At 52.0% G+C, this 16,261-nt stretch overlaps 1 protein-coding gene across 1 annotated transcript in view; it reads left to right on the top strand.

The window, feature by feature from the left end:
* Positions 1-15,856, top strand: part of LOC135570161 (protein FAM83G-like) — a 23,524-nt gene extending 7,668 nt beyond the window's left edge. The window contains exons 3-5 of the mRNA XM_065016237.1: positions 13,888-14,012; positions 15,194-15,515; positions 15,656-15,856. Coding sequence (XP_064872309.1) covers positions 13,888-14,012; positions 15,194-15,515; positions 15,656-15,772 — 564 coding nt within the window. The 3' untranslated portion in view covers positions 15,773-15,856. The remainder of the gene's footprint in view (positions 1-13,887; positions 14,013-15,193; positions 15,516-15,655) is intronic.
* The last annotated feature ends 405 nt before the right edge of the window (positions 15,857-16,261 follow it).

Below are 16,261 nucleotides of genomic sequence, written 5' to 3'. Positions count from 1 at the left end.
CTCTCAACACACCAGTCATTATGTCCTGCTGTCCACTGTCCTCTCAACACCACTCTGTCCTGCTGTCCACTGTCCTCTCAACACACCAGTCATTATGTCCTGCTGTCCACTGTCCTCTCAACACCATTCCTGCTGTCCTGCTGTCCACTGTCCTCTCAACACACCAGTCATTATGTCCTGCTGTCCACTGTCCTCTCAACACCACTCTGTCCTGCTGTCCACTGTCCTCTCAACACCAGTCATTATGTCCTGCTGTCCACTGTCCACACCAGTCAATGTCCTGCTGTCCACTGTCCTCTCAACACAACTCTGTCCTGCTGTCCACTGTCCTCTCAACACCACTCTGTCCTGCTGTCCACTGTCCTCTCAACACACCAGTCATTATGTCCTGCTGTCCACTGTCCTCTCAACACCACTCTGTCCTGCTGTCCACTGTCCTCTCAACACACCACTCTGTCCTGCTGTCCACTGTCCTCTCAACACACCAGTCTTATGTCCTGCTGTCCACTGTCCTCTCAACACACAGTCATTATGTCCTGCTGTCCACTGTCCTCTCAACACACCAGTCCTTATGTCCTGCTGTCCACTGTCCTCTCAACACCACTCTGTCCTGCTGTCCACTGTCCTCTCAACACTAGTCATGATGTCCTGCTGTCCACTGTCCTCTCAACACAACTCTGTCCTGCTGTCCACTGTCCTCTCAACACCAGTCATTATGTCCTGCTGTCCACTGTCCTCTCAACACCAGTCATTATGTCCTGCTGTCCACTGTCCTCTCAACACCACTCTGTCCTGCTGTCCACTGTCCTCTCAACACACCAGTCATTATGTCCTGCTGTCCACTGTCCTCTCAACACACCAGTCATTATGTCCTGCTGTCCACTGTCCTCTCAACACCACTCTGTCCTGCTGTCCACTGTCCTCTCAACACACCAGTCATTATGTCCTGCTGTCCACTGTCCTCTCAACACCAGTCATTATGTCCTGCTGTCCACTGTCCTCTCAACACCACTCTGTCCTGCTGTCCACTGTCCTCTCAACACACCAGTCATTATGTCCTGCTGTCCACTGTCCTCTCAACACACTCTGTCCTGCTGTCCACTGTCCTCTCAACACACCAGTCATTATGTCCTGCTGTCCACTGTCCTCTCAACACCACTCTGTCATGCTGTCCTGCTGTCTGTCCAACACACCAGTCATTATGTCCTGCTGTCCACTGTCCTCTCAACACCACTCTGTCCTGCTGTCCACTGTCCTCTCAACACACCAGTCATTATGTCCTGCTGTCCACTGTCCTCTCAACACCATTCTGTCCTGCTGTCCACTGTCCTCTCAACACACCAGTCATTATGTCCTGCTGTCCACTGTCCTCTCAACACCACTATGTCCTGCTGTCCACTGTCCTCTCAACACCAGTCATTATGTCCTGCTGTCCACTGTCCTCTCAACACCATCTGTCCTGCTGTCCACTGTCCTCTCAACACAACTCTGTCCTGCTGTCCACTGTCCTCTCAACACAACTCTGTCCTGCTGTCCACTGTCCTCTCAACACCAGTCATTATGTCCTGCTGTCCACTGTCCTCTCAACACCACTCTGTCCTGCTGTCCACTGTCCTCTCAACACACCAGTCATTATGTCCTGCTGTCCACTGTCCTCTCAACACCACTCTGTCCTGCTGTCCACTGTCCTCTCAACACACCAGTCATTATGTCCTGCTGTCCACTGTCCTCTCAACACACCAGTCATTATGTCCTGCTGTCCACTGTCCTCTCAACACCACTCTGTCCTGCTGTCCACTGTCCTCTCAACACACCAGTCATTATGTCCTGCTGTCCACTGTCCTCTCAACACCACTCTGTCCTGCTGTCCACTGTCCTCTCAACACCACTCTGTCCTGCTGTCCACTGTCCTCTCAACACCAGTCATTATGTCCTGCTGTCCACTGTCCTCTCAACACACCAGTCATTATGTCCTGCTGTCCACTGTCCTCTCAACACACCAGTCATTATGTCCTGCTGTCCACTGTCCTCTCAACACACCAGTCATTATGTCCTGCTGTCCACTGTCCTCTCAACACCACTCTGTCCTGCTGTCCACTGTCCTCTCAACACACCAGTCATTATGTCCTGCTGTCCACTGTCCTCTCAACACCACTCTGTCCTGCTGTCCACTGTCCTCTCAACACACCAGTCATTATGTCCTGCTGTCCACTGTCCTCTCAACACCACTCTGTCCTGCTGTCCACTGTCCTCTCAACACCAGTCATTATGTCCTGCTGTCCACTGTCCTCTCAACACTAGTCATGATGTCCTGCTGTCCACTGTCCTCTCAACACAACTCTGTCCTGCTGTCCACTGTCCTCTCAACACAACTCTGTCCTGCTGTCCACTGTCCTCCCAACACACCAGTCATTATGTCCTGCTGTCCACTGTCCTCTCAACACACCAGTCATTATGTCCTGCTGTCCACTGTCCTCTCAACACCACTCTGTCCTGCTGTCCACTGTCCTCTCAACACCAGTCATTGTCCTGCTGTCCACTGTCCTCTCAACACCACTCAGTCCTGCTGTCCATGTCCTGCTGTCCACTGTCCTCTCAACACCACTCTGTCCTGCTGTCCACTGTCCTCTCAACACACCAGTCATTATGTCCTGCTGTCCACTGTCCTCTCAACACACAGTCATTATGTCCTGCTGTCCACTGTCCTCTCAACACACCATCATTATGTCCTGCTGTCCACTGTCCTCTCAACACCACTCTGTCCTGCTGTCCACTGTCCTCTCAACACACCAGTCATTATGTCCTGCTGTCCACTGTCCTCTCAACACCATTATGTCCTGCTGTCCACTGTCCTCTCAACACCACTCTGTCCTGCTGTCCACTGTCCTCTCAACACACCAGTCATTATGTCCTGCTGTCCACTGTCCTCTCAACACCACTCTGTCCTGCTGTCCACTGTCCTCTCAACACACCAGTCATTATGTCCTGCTGTCCACTGTCCTCTCAACACCACTCTGTCCTGCTGTCCACTGTCCTCTCAACACACCAGTCATTATGTCCTGCTGTCCACTGTCCTCTCAACACTGTCTCAGTCATTATGTCCTGCTGTCCACTGTCCTCTCAACACACAGTCATTATGTCCTGCTGTCCACTGTCCTCTCAACACACAGTCATTATGTCCTGCTGTCCACTGTCCTCTCAACACCACTCTGTCCTGCTGTCCACTGTCCTCTCAACACACCAGTCATTATGTCCTGCTGTCCACTGTCCTCTCAACACCACTCATTATGTCCTGCTGTCCACTGTCCTCTCAACACCACTCTGTCCTGCTGTCCACTGTCCTCTCAACACACCAGTCATTATGTCCTGCTGTCCACTGTCCTCTCAACACCACTCTGTCCTGCTGTCCACTGTCCTCTCAACACACCAGTCATTATGTCCTGCTGTCCACTGTCCTCTCAACACCACTCTGTCCTGCTGTCCACTGTCCTCTCAACACACCAGTCATTATGTCCTGCTGTCCACTGTCCTCTCAACACCACTCATTATGTCCTGCTGTCCACTGTCCTCTCAACACCAGTCTTGTCCTGCTGTCCACTGTCCTCTCAACACCAGTCATTATGTCCTGCTGTCCACTGTCCTCTCAACACCACTCTGTCCTGCTGTCCACTGTCCTCTCAACACCACTCTGTCCTGATGTCCACTGTCCTCTCAACACCACTCTGTCCTGCTGTCCACTGTCCTCTCAACACCACTCTGTCCTGCTGTCCACTGTCCTCTCAACACCAGTCATTATGTCCTGCTGTCCACTGTCCTCTCAACACCACTCTGTCCTGCTGTCCACTGTCCTCTCAACACACCAGTCATTATGTCCTGCTGTCCACTGTCCTCTCAACACCACTATGTCCTGCTGTCCACTGTCCTCTCAACACCAGTCATTATGTCCTGCTGTCCACTGTCCTCTCAACACTAGTCATGATGTCCTGCTGTCCACTGTCCTCTCAACACACCAGTCATTATGTCCTGCTGTCCACTGTCCTCTCAACACACCAGTCATTATGTCCTGCTGTCTACTGTCCTCTCAACACACCAGTCATTATGTCCTGCTGTCCACTGTCCTCTCAACACCACTCTGTCCTGCTGTCCACTGTCCTCTCAACACACCAGTCATTATGTCCTGCTGTCCACTGTCCTCTCAACACCACTCTGTCCTGCTGTCCACTGTCCTCTCAACACCACTCTGTCCTGCTGTCCACTGTCCTCTCAACACCACTCTGTCCTGCTGTCCACTGTCCTCTCAACACCACTCTGTCCTGCTGTCCACTTTCCTCCCAACACACCAGTCATTATGTCCTGCTGTCCACTGTCCTCTCAACACCACTCTGTCCTGCTGTCCACTGTCCTCTCAACACACCAGTCATTATGTCCTGCTGTCCACTGTCCTCTCAACACCACTCTGTCCTGCTGTCCACTGTCCTCTCAACACACCAGTCATTATGTCCTGCTGTCCACTGTCCTCTCAACACCAGTCATTATGTCCTGCTGTCCACTGTCCTCTCAACACCACTCTGTCCTGCTGTCCACTGTCCTCTCAACACACCAGTCATTATGTCCTGCTGTCCACTGTCCTCTCAACACCACTCTGTCCTGCTGTCCACTGTCCTCTCAACACACCAGTCATTATGTCCTGCTGTCCACTGTCCTCTCAACACCACTCTGTCCTGCTGTCCACTGTCCTCTCAACACACCAGTCATTATGTCCTGCTGTCCACTGTCCTCTCAACACACCAGTCATTATGTCCTGCTGTCCACTGTCCTCTCAACACACCAGTCATTATGTCCTGCTGTCTACTGTCCTCTCAACACACCAGTCATTATGTCCTGCTGTCCACTGTCCTCTCAACACCACTCTGTCCTGCTGTCCACTGTCCTCTCAACACACCAGTCATTATGTCCTGCTGTCCACTGTCCTCTCAACACCACTCTGTCCTGCTGTCCACTGTCCTCTCAACACCACTCTGTCCTGCTGTCCACTGTCCTCTCAACACCACTCTGTCCTGCTGTCCACTGTCCTCTCAACACCACTCTGTCCTGCTGTCCACTGTCCTCTCAACACACCAGTCATTATGTCCTGCTGTCCACTGTCCTCTCAACACCACTCTGTCCTGCTGTCCACTGTCCTCTCAACACCACTCTGTCCTGCTGTCCACTGTCCTCTCAACACCACTCTGTCCTGCTGTCCACTGTCCTCTCAACACACCAGTCATTATGTCCTGCTGTCCACTGTCCTCTCAACACCACTTATGTCCTGCTGTCCACTGTCCTCTCAACACCACTCTGTCCTGCTGTCCACTGTCCTGTCCTGTCCACTGTCCTCTCAACACCACTCTGTCCTGCTGTCCACTGTCCTCTCAACACACCAGTCATTATGTCCTGCTGTCCACTGTCCTCTCAACACACAGTCATGTCCTGCTGTCCACTGTCCTCTCAACACCATTCTGTCCTGCTGTCCACTGTCCTCTCAACACCAGTCATTATGTCCTGCTGTCCACTGTCCTCTCAACACTAGTCATGATGTCCTGCTGTCCACTGTCCTCTCAACACAACTCTGTCCTGCTGTCCACTGTCCTCTCAACACAACTCTGTCCTGCTGTCCACTGTCCTCTCAACACCAGTCATTATGTCCTGCTGTCCACTGTCCTCTCAACACCACTCTGTCCTGCTGTCCACTGTCCTCTCAACACACCAATCATTATGTCCTGCTGTCCACTGTCCTCTCAACACCACTCTGTCCTGCTGTCCACTGTCCTCCCAACACACCAGTCATTATGTCCTGCTGTCCACTGTTCTCTCAACACCACTCTGTCCTGCTGTCCACTGTCCTCTCAACACACCAGTCATTATGTCCTGCTGTCCACTGTCCTCTCAACACCACTCTGTCCTGCTGTCCACTGTCCTCTCAACACCACTCTGTCCTGCTGTCCACTGTCCTCTCAACACCACTCTGTCCTGCTGTCCACTTTCCTCCCAACACACCAGTCATTATGTCCTGCTGTCCACTGTCCTCTCAACACACCAGTCATTATGTCCTGCTGTCCACTGTCCTCTCAACACACCAGTCATTATGTCCTGCTGTCCACTGTCCTCTCAACACCACTCTGTCCTGCTGTCCACTGTCCTCTCAACACACCAGTCATTATGTCCTGCTGTCCACTGTCCTCTCAACACCAGTCATTATGTCCTGCTGTCCACTGTCCTCTCAACACCACTCTGTCCTGCTGTCCACTGTCCTCTCAACACACTCAGTCATGTCCTGTCACTGTCCTCTCAACACCACTCTGTCCTGCTGTCCACTGTCCTCTCAACACCACTCTGTCCTGCTGTCCACTGTCCTCTCAACACACCAGTCATTACTGTCCTCTCAACACCATTCTGTCCTGCTGTCCACTGTCCTCTCAACACACACTCTGTCCTGCTGTCCACTGTCCTCTCAACACCACTCTGTCCTGCTGTCCACTGTCCTCTCAACACACCAGTCATTATGTCCTGCTGTCCACTGTCCTCTCAACACCATTCTGTCCTGCTGTCCACTGTCCTCTCAACACCAGTCATTATGTCCTGCTGTCCACTGTCCTCTCAACACTAGTCATGATGTCCTGCTGTCCACTGTCCTCTCAACACAACTCTGTCCTGCTGTCCACTGTCCTCTCAACACAACTCTGTCCTGCTGTCCACTGTCCTCTCAACACCAGTCATTATGTCCTGCTGTCCACTGTCCTCTCAACACCAGTCATTATGTCCTGCTGTCCACTGTCCTCTCAACACCACTCTGTCCTGCTGTCCACTGTCCTCCCAACACACCAGTCATTATGTCCTGCTGTCCACTGTCCTCTCAACACCACTCTGTCCTGCTGTCCACTGTCCTCTCAACACCACTCTGTCCTTCTGTCCACTTTCCTCCCAACACACCAGTCATTATGTCCTGCTGTCCACTGTCCTCTCAACACACCAGTCATTATGTCCTGCTGTCCACTGTCCTCTCAACACACCAGTCATTATGTCCTGCTGTCCACTGTCCTCTCAACACCACTCTGTCCTGCTGTCCACTGTCCTCTCAACACACCAGTCATTATGTCCTGCTGTCCACTGTCCTCTCAACACCAGTCATTATGTCCTGCTGTCCACTGTCCTCTCAACACCACTCTGTCCTGCTGTCCACTGTCCTCTCAACACACCAGTCATTATGTCCTGCTGTCCACTGTCCTCTCAACACCACTCTGTCCTGCTGTCCACTGTCCTCTCAACACACCAGTCAATATGTCCTGCTGTCCACTGTCCTCTCAACACCACTCTGTCCTGCTGTCCACTGTCCTCTCAACACACCAGTCATTATGTCCTGCTGTCCACTGTCCTCTCAACACCAGTCATTATGTCCTGCTGTCCACTGTCCTCTCAACACTAGTCATGATGTCCTGCTGTCCACTGTCCTCTCAACACACCAGTCCTGCTGTCCACTGTCCTCTCAACACTGTCCAGTCATTATGTCCTGTCCTGTCCACTGTCCTCTCAACACCACTCTGTCCTGCTGTCCACTGTCCTCTCAACACACCAGTCATTATGTCCTGCTGTCCACTGTCCTCTCAACACACCAGTCATTATGTCCTGCTGTCCACTGTCCTCTCAACACCACTCTGTCCTGCTGTCCACTGTCCTCTCAACACACCAGTCATTATGTCCTGCTGTCCACTGTCCTCTCAACACCACTCTGTCCTGCTGTCCACTGTCCTCTCAACACACCAGTCATTATGTCCTGCTGTCCACTATCCTCTCAACACCACTCTGTCCTGCTGTCCACTGTCCTCTCAACACCACTCTGTCCTGATGTCCACTGTCCTCTCAACACACCAATCATTATGTCCTGCTGTCCACTGTCCTCTCAACACCACTCTGTCCTGCTGTCCACTGTCCTCTCAACACACCAGTCATTATGTCCTGCTGTCCACTGTCCTCTCAACACCACTCTGTCCTGCTGTCCACTGTCCTCTCAACACACCAGTCATTATGTCCTGCTGTCCACTGTCCTCTCAACACCACTCTGTCCTGCTGTCCACTCTGTCCTGCTGTCCACTGTCCTCTCAACACACCAGTCATTATGTCCTGCTGTCCACTGTCCTCTCAACACCACTCTGTCCTGCTGTCCACTGTCCTCTCAACACCACTCTGTCCTGCTGTCCACTGTCCTCTCAACACCACTCTGTCCTGCTGTCCACTGTCCTCTCAACACCACTCTGTCCTGCTGTCCACTGTCCTCTCAACACACCAGTCATTATGTCCTGCTGTCCACTGTCCTCTCAACACCAGTCATTATGTCCTGCTGTCCACTGTCCTCTCAACACCACTCTGTCCTGCTGTCCACTGTCCTCTCAACACCATTCTGTCCTGCTGTCCACTGTCCTCTCAACACACCAGTCATTATGTCCTGCTGTCCACTGTCCTCTCAACACCACTCTGTCCTGCTGTCCACTGTCCTCTCAACACCAGTCATTATGTCCTGCTGTCCACTGTCCTCTCAACACCACTCTGTCCTGCTGTCCACTGTCCTCTCAACACCACTCTGTCCTGCTGTCCACTGTCCTCTCAACACACAGTCATTATGTCCTGCTGTCCACTGTCCTCTCAACACACTCTGTCATTATGTCCTGCTGTCCACTGTCCTCTCAACACCACTCTGTCCTGCTGTCCACTGTCCTCTCAACACACAGTCATTATGTCCTGCTGTCCACTGTCCTCTCAACACACCACTCTGTCCTGCTGTCCACTGTCCTCTCAACACACCAGTCATTATGTCCTGCTGTCCACTGTCCTCTCAACACACCAGTCATTATGTCCTGCTGTCCACTGTCCTCTCAACACACAGTCTGTCCTGCTGTCCACTGTCCTCTCAACACACCAGTCATTATGTCCTGCTGTCCACTGTCCTCTCAACACCACTCTGTCCTGCTGTCCACTGTCCTCTCAACACACCAGTCATTATGTCCTGCTGTCCACTGTCCTCTCAACACCACTCTGTCCTGCTGTCCACTGTCCTCTCAACACCACTCTGTCCTGCTGTCCACTGTCCTCTCAACACACCAGTCATGTCCTGCTGTCCACTGTCCTCTCAACACCACTCTGTCCTGCTGTCCACTGTCCTCTCAACACACCAGTCATTATGTCCTGCTGTCCACTGTCCTCTCAACACCACTCTGTCCTGCTGTCCACTGTCCTCTCAACACACCAGTCATTATGTCCTGCTGTCCACTGTCCTCTCAACACCAGTCATTATGTCCTGCTGTCCACTGTCCTCTCAACACCAGTCATTATGTCCTGTCCTGTCTGTCAACACCACTGCTGTCCACTGTCCTCTCAACACACCAGTCACTCTGTCCTGCTGTCCACTGTCCTCTCAACACCACTCTGTCCTGCTGTCCACTGTCCTCTCAACACCACTCTGTCCTGCTGTCCACTGTCCTCTCAACACACCAGTCATTATGTCCTGCTGTCCACTGTCCTCTCAACACCACTCTGTCCTGCTGTCCACTGTCCTCTCAACACCACCCTGCTGTCCACCTGTCCTGCTGTCCACTGTCCTCTCAACACCACTCTGTCCTGCTGTCCACTGTCCTCTCAACACACCAGTCATTATGTCCTGCTGTCCACTGTCCTCTCAACACCACTCTGTCCTGCTGTCCACTGTCCTCTCAACACCACTCTGTCCTGCTGTCCACTGTCCTCTCAACACCAGTCATTATGTCCTGCTGTCCACTGTCCTCTCAACACCACTCTGTCCTGCTGTCCACTGTCCTCTCAACACACCAGTCATGTCCTGTCCTGCTGTCCACTGTCCTCTCAACACTAGTCATGATGTCCTGCTGTCCACTGTCCTCTCAACACAACTCTGTCCTGCTGTCCACTGTCCTCTCAACACAACTCTGTCCTGCTGTCCACTGTCCTCTCAACACCAGTCATTATGTCCTGCTGTCCACTGTCCTCTCAACACCACTCTGTCCTGCTGTCCACTGTCCTCTCAACACCACTCTGTCCTGCTGTCCACTGTCCTCTCAACACACCAGTCATTATGTCCTGCTGTCCACTGTCCTCTCAACACCACTCTGTCCTGCTGTCCACTGTCCTCTCAACACACCAGTCATTATGTCCTGCTGTCCACTGTCCTCTCAACACCAGTCATTATGTCCTGCTGTCCACTGTCCTCTCAACACACCAGTCATTATGTCCTGCTGTCCACTGTCCTCTCAACACAACTCTGTCCTGCTGTCCACTGTCCTCTCAACACACCAGTCATTATGTCCTGCTGTCCACTGTCCTCTCAACACCACTCTGTCCTGCTGTCCACTGTCCTCTCAACACCAGTCATTATGTCCTGCTGTCCACTGTCCTCTCAACACCACTCTGTCCTGCTGTCCACTGTCCTCTCAACACCAGTCATTATGTCCTGCTGTCCACTTTCCTCCCAACACACCAATCATTATGTCCTGCTGTCCACTGTCCTCTCAACACCACTCTGTCCTGCTGTCCACTGTCCTCTCAACACCACTCTGTCCTGCTGTCCACTGTCCTCTCAACACACCAGTAATTATGTCCTGCTGTCCACTGTCCTCTCAACACACCAGTCATTATGTCCTGCTGTCCACTGTCCTCTCAACACCACTCTGTCCTGCTGTCCACTGTCCTCTCAACACCAGTCATTATGTCCTGCTGTCCACTGTCCTCTCAACACCACTCTGTCCTGCTGTCCACTGTCCTCTCAAAACACCACTCTGTCCTGCTGTCCACTGTCCTCTCAACACCAATCATTATGTCCTGCTGTCCACTGTCCTCTCAATACCACTCTGTCCTGTTGTCCACTGTCCTCTCAACACACCAGTCATTATGTCCTGCTGTCCACTGTCCTCTTAACACACCAGTCATTATGTCCTGCTGTCCACTGTCCTCTCAACACACCAGTCATTATGTCCTGCTGTCCACTGTCCTCTCAACACCACTCTGTCCTGCTGTCCACTGTCCTCTCAACACACCAGTCATTATGTCCTGTTGTCCACTGTCCTCTCAACACCACTCTGTCCTGCTGTCCACTGTCCTCTCAACACACCAGTCATTATGTCCTGCTGTCCACTGTCCTCTCAACACAACTCTGTCCTGCTGTCCACTGTCCTCTCAACACACCAGTCATTATGTCCTGCTGTCCACTGTCCTCTCAACACCACTCTGTCCTGCTGTCCACTGTCCTCTCAACACACCAGTCATTATGTCCTGCTGTCCACTGTCCTCTCAACACACAAGTCATTATGTCCTGCTTCCACTGTCCTCTCAACACACCAGTCATTATGTCCTGCTGTCCACTGTCCTCTCAACACACAAGTCATTATGTCCTGCTGTCCACTGTCCTCTCAACACCCCTCTGTCCTGCTGTCCACTGTCCTCTCAACACACCAGTCATTATGTCCTGCTGTCCACTGTCCTCTCAACACCAGTCATTATGTCCTGCTGTCCACTGTCCTCTCAACACACCAGTCATTATGTCCTGCTGTCCACTGTCCTCTCAACACCACTATGTCCTGCTGTCCACTGTCCTCTCAACACCAGTCATTATGTCCTGCTGTCCACTGTCCTCTCAACACACCAGTCATTATGTCCTGCTGTCCACTGTCCTCTCAACACCACTCTGTCCTGCTGTCCACTGTCCTCTCAACACACCAGTCATTATGTCCTGCTGTCCACTGTCCTCTCAACACCAGTCATTATGTCCTGCTGTCCACTGTCCTCTCAACACCAGTCATTATGTCCTGCTGTCCACTGTCCTCTCAACACCAGTCATTATGTCCTGCTGTCTACTGTCCTCTCAACATAACAGTCATTATGTCCTGCTGTCCACTGTCCTCTCAACACCACTCTGTCCTGCTGTCCACTGTCCTCTCAACACCACTCTGTCCTGCTGTCCACTGTCCTCTCAACACACCAGTCATTATGTCCTGTTGTCCACTGTCCTCTCAACACCACTCTGTCCTGCTGTCCACTGTCCTCTCAACACACCAGTCATTATGTCCTGCTGTCCACTGTCCTCTCAACACAACTCTGTCCTGCTGTCCACTGTCCTCTCAACACACCAGTCATTATGTCCTGCTGTCCACTGTCCTCTCAACACACAAGTCATTATGTCCTGCTTCCACTGTCCTCTCAACACACCAGTCATTATGTCCTGCTGTCCACTGTCCTCTCAACACACAAGTCATTATGTCCTGCTGTCCACTGTCCTCTCAACACCCCTCTGTCCTGCTGTCCACTGTCCTCTCAACACACCAGTCATTATGTCCTGCTGTCCACTGTCCTCTCAACACCAGTCATTATGTCCTGCTGTCCACTGTCCTCTCAACACACCAGTCATTATGTCCTGCTGTCCACTGTCCTCTCAACACCACTATGTCCTGCTGTCCACTGTCCTCTCAACACCAGTCATTATGTCCTGCTGTCCACTGTCCTCTCAACACACCAGTCATTATGTCCTGCTGTCCACTGTCCTCTCAACACACAAGTCATTATGTCCTGCTTCCACTGTCCTCTCAACACACCAGTCATTATGTCCTGCTGTCCACTGTCCTCTCAACACACAAGTCATTATGTCCTGCTGTCCACTGTCCTCTCAACACCCCTCTGTCCTGCTGTCCACTGTCCTCTCAACACACCAGTCATTATGTCCTGCTGTCCACTGTCCTCTCAACACCAGTCATTATGTCCTGCTGTCCACTGTCCTCTCAACACACCAGTCATTATGTCCTGCTGTCCACTGTCCTCTCAACACCACTATGTCCTGCTGTCCACTGTCCTCTCAACACCAGTCATTATGTCCTGCTGTCCACTGTCCTCTCAACACACCAGTCATTATGTCCTGCTGTCCACTGTCCTCTCAACACCACTCTGTCCTGCTGTCCACTGTCCTCTCAACACACCAGTCATTATGTCCTGCTGTCCACTGTCCTCTCAACACCAGTCATTATGTCCTGCTGTCCACTGTCCTCTCAACACCAGTCATTATGTCCTGCTGTCCACTGTCCTCTCAACACCAGTCATTATGTCCTGCTGTCTACTGTCCTCTCAACACACCAGTCATTATGTCCTGCTGTCCACTGTCCTCTCAACACCACTCTGTCCTGCTGTCCACTGTCCTCTCAACACCACTCTGTCCTGCTGTCCACTGTCCTCTCAACACACCAGTCATTATGTCCTGCTGTCCACTGTCCTCTCAACACACCAGTCATTATGTCCTGCTGTCCACTGTCCTCTCAACACCACTCTGTCCTGCTGTCCACTGTCCTCTCAACACACCAGTCCTTATGTCCTGCTGTCCACTGTCCTCTCAACACCACTCTGTCCTGCTGTCCACTGTCCTCTCAACACCAGTCATTATGTCCTGCTTCCACTGTCCTCTCAATACCACTCTGTCCTGCTGTCCACTGTCCTCTCAACAACACTCTGTCCTGCTGTCCACTGTCCTCTCAACACCAGTCATTATGTCCTGCTGTCCACTGTCCTCTCAACACCACTCTGTCCTGCTGTCCACTGTCCTCTCAACACACCAGTCAGCGTAGCCTAGTGGTTAGAGCGTTGGACTAGTAACCGGAAGGTTGCGAGTTCAAACCCCCGAGCTGACAAGGTACAAATCTGTCGTTCTGCCCCTGAACAGGCAGTTAACCATCTGTTCCCAGGCCGTCATTGAAAATAAGAATGTGTTCTTAACTGACTTGCCTGGTTAAATAAAGGTAAAATAAAAAAATTTAAAAAAAAATTATGTCCTGCTGTCCACTGTCCTCTCAACACCACTCTGTCCTGCAGAGCCTGCGTGTGCGTGTGTCAGGGGGAGCAGAGTTCTTCAGCAGGTCGTGTACCAGGGTGAGAGGACGGCTGGGTCACAGGTTCCTGTTGATAGATGGAGACAAGGCTGTTTCTGGATCGTACAGGTACCCTGACCTCTGACCCCTAACCTCTGACCCCTAACCCTCTGACTCCTAACCCTCTGACCCCTAACCATCTGACCCCTAACCCTCTGACCCCTAACCCTCTGACCCCTAACCCTCTGACCCCTGACCCTCTGACACCTAACCCTCTGACTCCTAACCCTCTGACCCCTAACCATTTGACCCCTAACCCTCTGACCCCTAACCCTCTGACTCCTAACCCTCTGACTCCTAACCCTCTGACCCCTAACCCTCTGACTCCTAACCCTCTGAACCCTAACCGTCTGACCCCTAACCCTCTGACTCCTAACCCTCTGACCCCTAACCCTCTGACCCCTAACCCTTCCTTTTAAAGTTGCCAATTAATTCTGCATGGTTACAGGGTTAATTCTCCATGGTTACAGGGTTAATTCCGCGTGGTTACAGGGTTAATTCCACGTGGTTACAGGGTTACTTCTGCATGGTTACAGGGTTAATTCTCCATGGTTACAGGGTTAATTCTCCATGGTTACAGGGTTAATTCTGTGTGGTTACGGGGTTAATTCTCCATGGTTACAGGGTTAATTCTCCATGGTTACAGGGTTAATTCTCCATGGTTAGAGGGTTAATTCTGTGTGGTTACAGGGTTAATTCTCCATGGTTACAGGGTTAATTCTCCATGGTTACAGGGTAAATTATCCATGGTTACAGGGTTTAATCAGAAACAACCCACAAAGGGTTTAGGTATTCATTCCGAGGACTAGAAGGGGAAGGTTTGGGGAATAATAATTAAAAACAACAAGTATCATCAAGTATTCTCCTCTCCTCTCCTCTCCTCTCCTCTCCTCTCCTCTCCTCTCCTCTCCTCTCCCTCAAGTATTCTCCCTCTCCTCTCCCTCCCTCTCCCTCTCCCTCTCCTCTCTCTCCTCTCCTCTCCTCTCCTCTCCTCTCCTCTCCTCTCCTCTCCTCTCCTCTCCCTCAAGTATTCTCCCGGCTTGCCATCACTTCATGTGGTCTAAGCAGCATCCATCGCCTCCGAATATCACTAGCTCAGTGCCATTTAAAAAAATGTTGTGATCGCCGAGGAAGGCATATATCAACGTCCTCGTGACCTTTTCAAACGTCCTCAATGGAAGGATTTTTGTAGTGACGACCTCTGACCCCCGACCCCTGTCTGTGTCTGTGTTTGTGCTCCTCCCCTCCAGTTTCACCTGGACGGCGTCTCGTTTGGACAGACACCTGGTCACCTTGGTAACGGGCCAGGCGGTGGACTCCTTTGACCAGCTGTTCCGTGACCTCTACCTGACCTCCAGCGGGGTCGACCTCCGCAGGGTCACCACGGAGACGGAACCGGAGCCAGAGCCCCTCCCCCGGGCCACCCCCGTCGCTTCTCTCTCCGCAGCTAACGCCAGGAAGCTGTTCAGCCCTAAATACGCCGTGGTGATCGGCAACGCTAACGCTACCAGCGCCGGCCCCGTCTCCTCCGGAACCCAGAACTCCAACTCCCAGAACCCCCTGAAAACAAAGGTATCAGAATGCGTTGCTCCGTACTTTACCATAATGTACCGTGCTCTTTTAAAAGCACCTGTAGATTTGTTTATTTGTATTTATTATTATTTAAAAAAAAGTGTCCTCAATATTGTAATCAATCGTTTCGATCAATCTAGGTGCGTGTCCGGGAGCCAGTGGAAGCTCTGCCCCTCCACCCGGGATTGGCCCATCTGGAGAAAGCGTACCTGATTCCGTACCTGCCCACCTGGCCCGAACCCGACCCCCCCCAGTGATGTCATCGGGTTCATCAACGTGCGGGACGCGTCACGGTCGACCCAGGTGCACCTGCAACGCTCCGAGAGGTTTGAAACGAGCCGGGCTATACGGTTCAGCAGTCCCTTTACCCTGTCCAATGAGGAGACACTTCCTGACAGGGCTGTGCCTAGACCAACCCCTACCCCTAACTCTACCCCTACCCCTAACTCTACCACTACCCCTAACTCTACCACTACCCCTATCTCTACCACTACCCCTATCACTACCCCTATCTCTACCACTATCCCTATCTCTACCCCTAACTCTACCCCTAACTCTACCCCTAACTCTACCACTACCCCTAACTCTACCACTACCCCTATCTCTACCCCTATCCTATCTCTGCCCCTATCTCTACCACTGCCCCTATATCTGCCCCTATCTCTGCCCCTGTCTAACTCTACCACTGCCCCTATCTCTACCACTACCCCTATCTCTGCCCCTATCCCTATCTCTGCCCCTATCTC

The sequence above is a fragment of the Oncorhynchus nerka genome, unplaced genomic scaffold, assembly GCF_034236695.1.
Source record: "Oncorhynchus nerka isolate Pitt River unplaced genomic scaffold, Oner_Uvic_2.0 unplaced_scaffold_1070, whole genome shotgun sequence".
Classification (NCBI taxonomy): Eukaryota; Metazoa; Chordata; class Actinopteri; order Salmoniformes; family Salmonidae; genus Oncorhynchus; species Oncorhynchus nerka.
The sequence above is the reverse complement of the archived record's forward strand: the minus strand, read 5'-3'. Positions and strand labels throughout refer to the sequence as shown.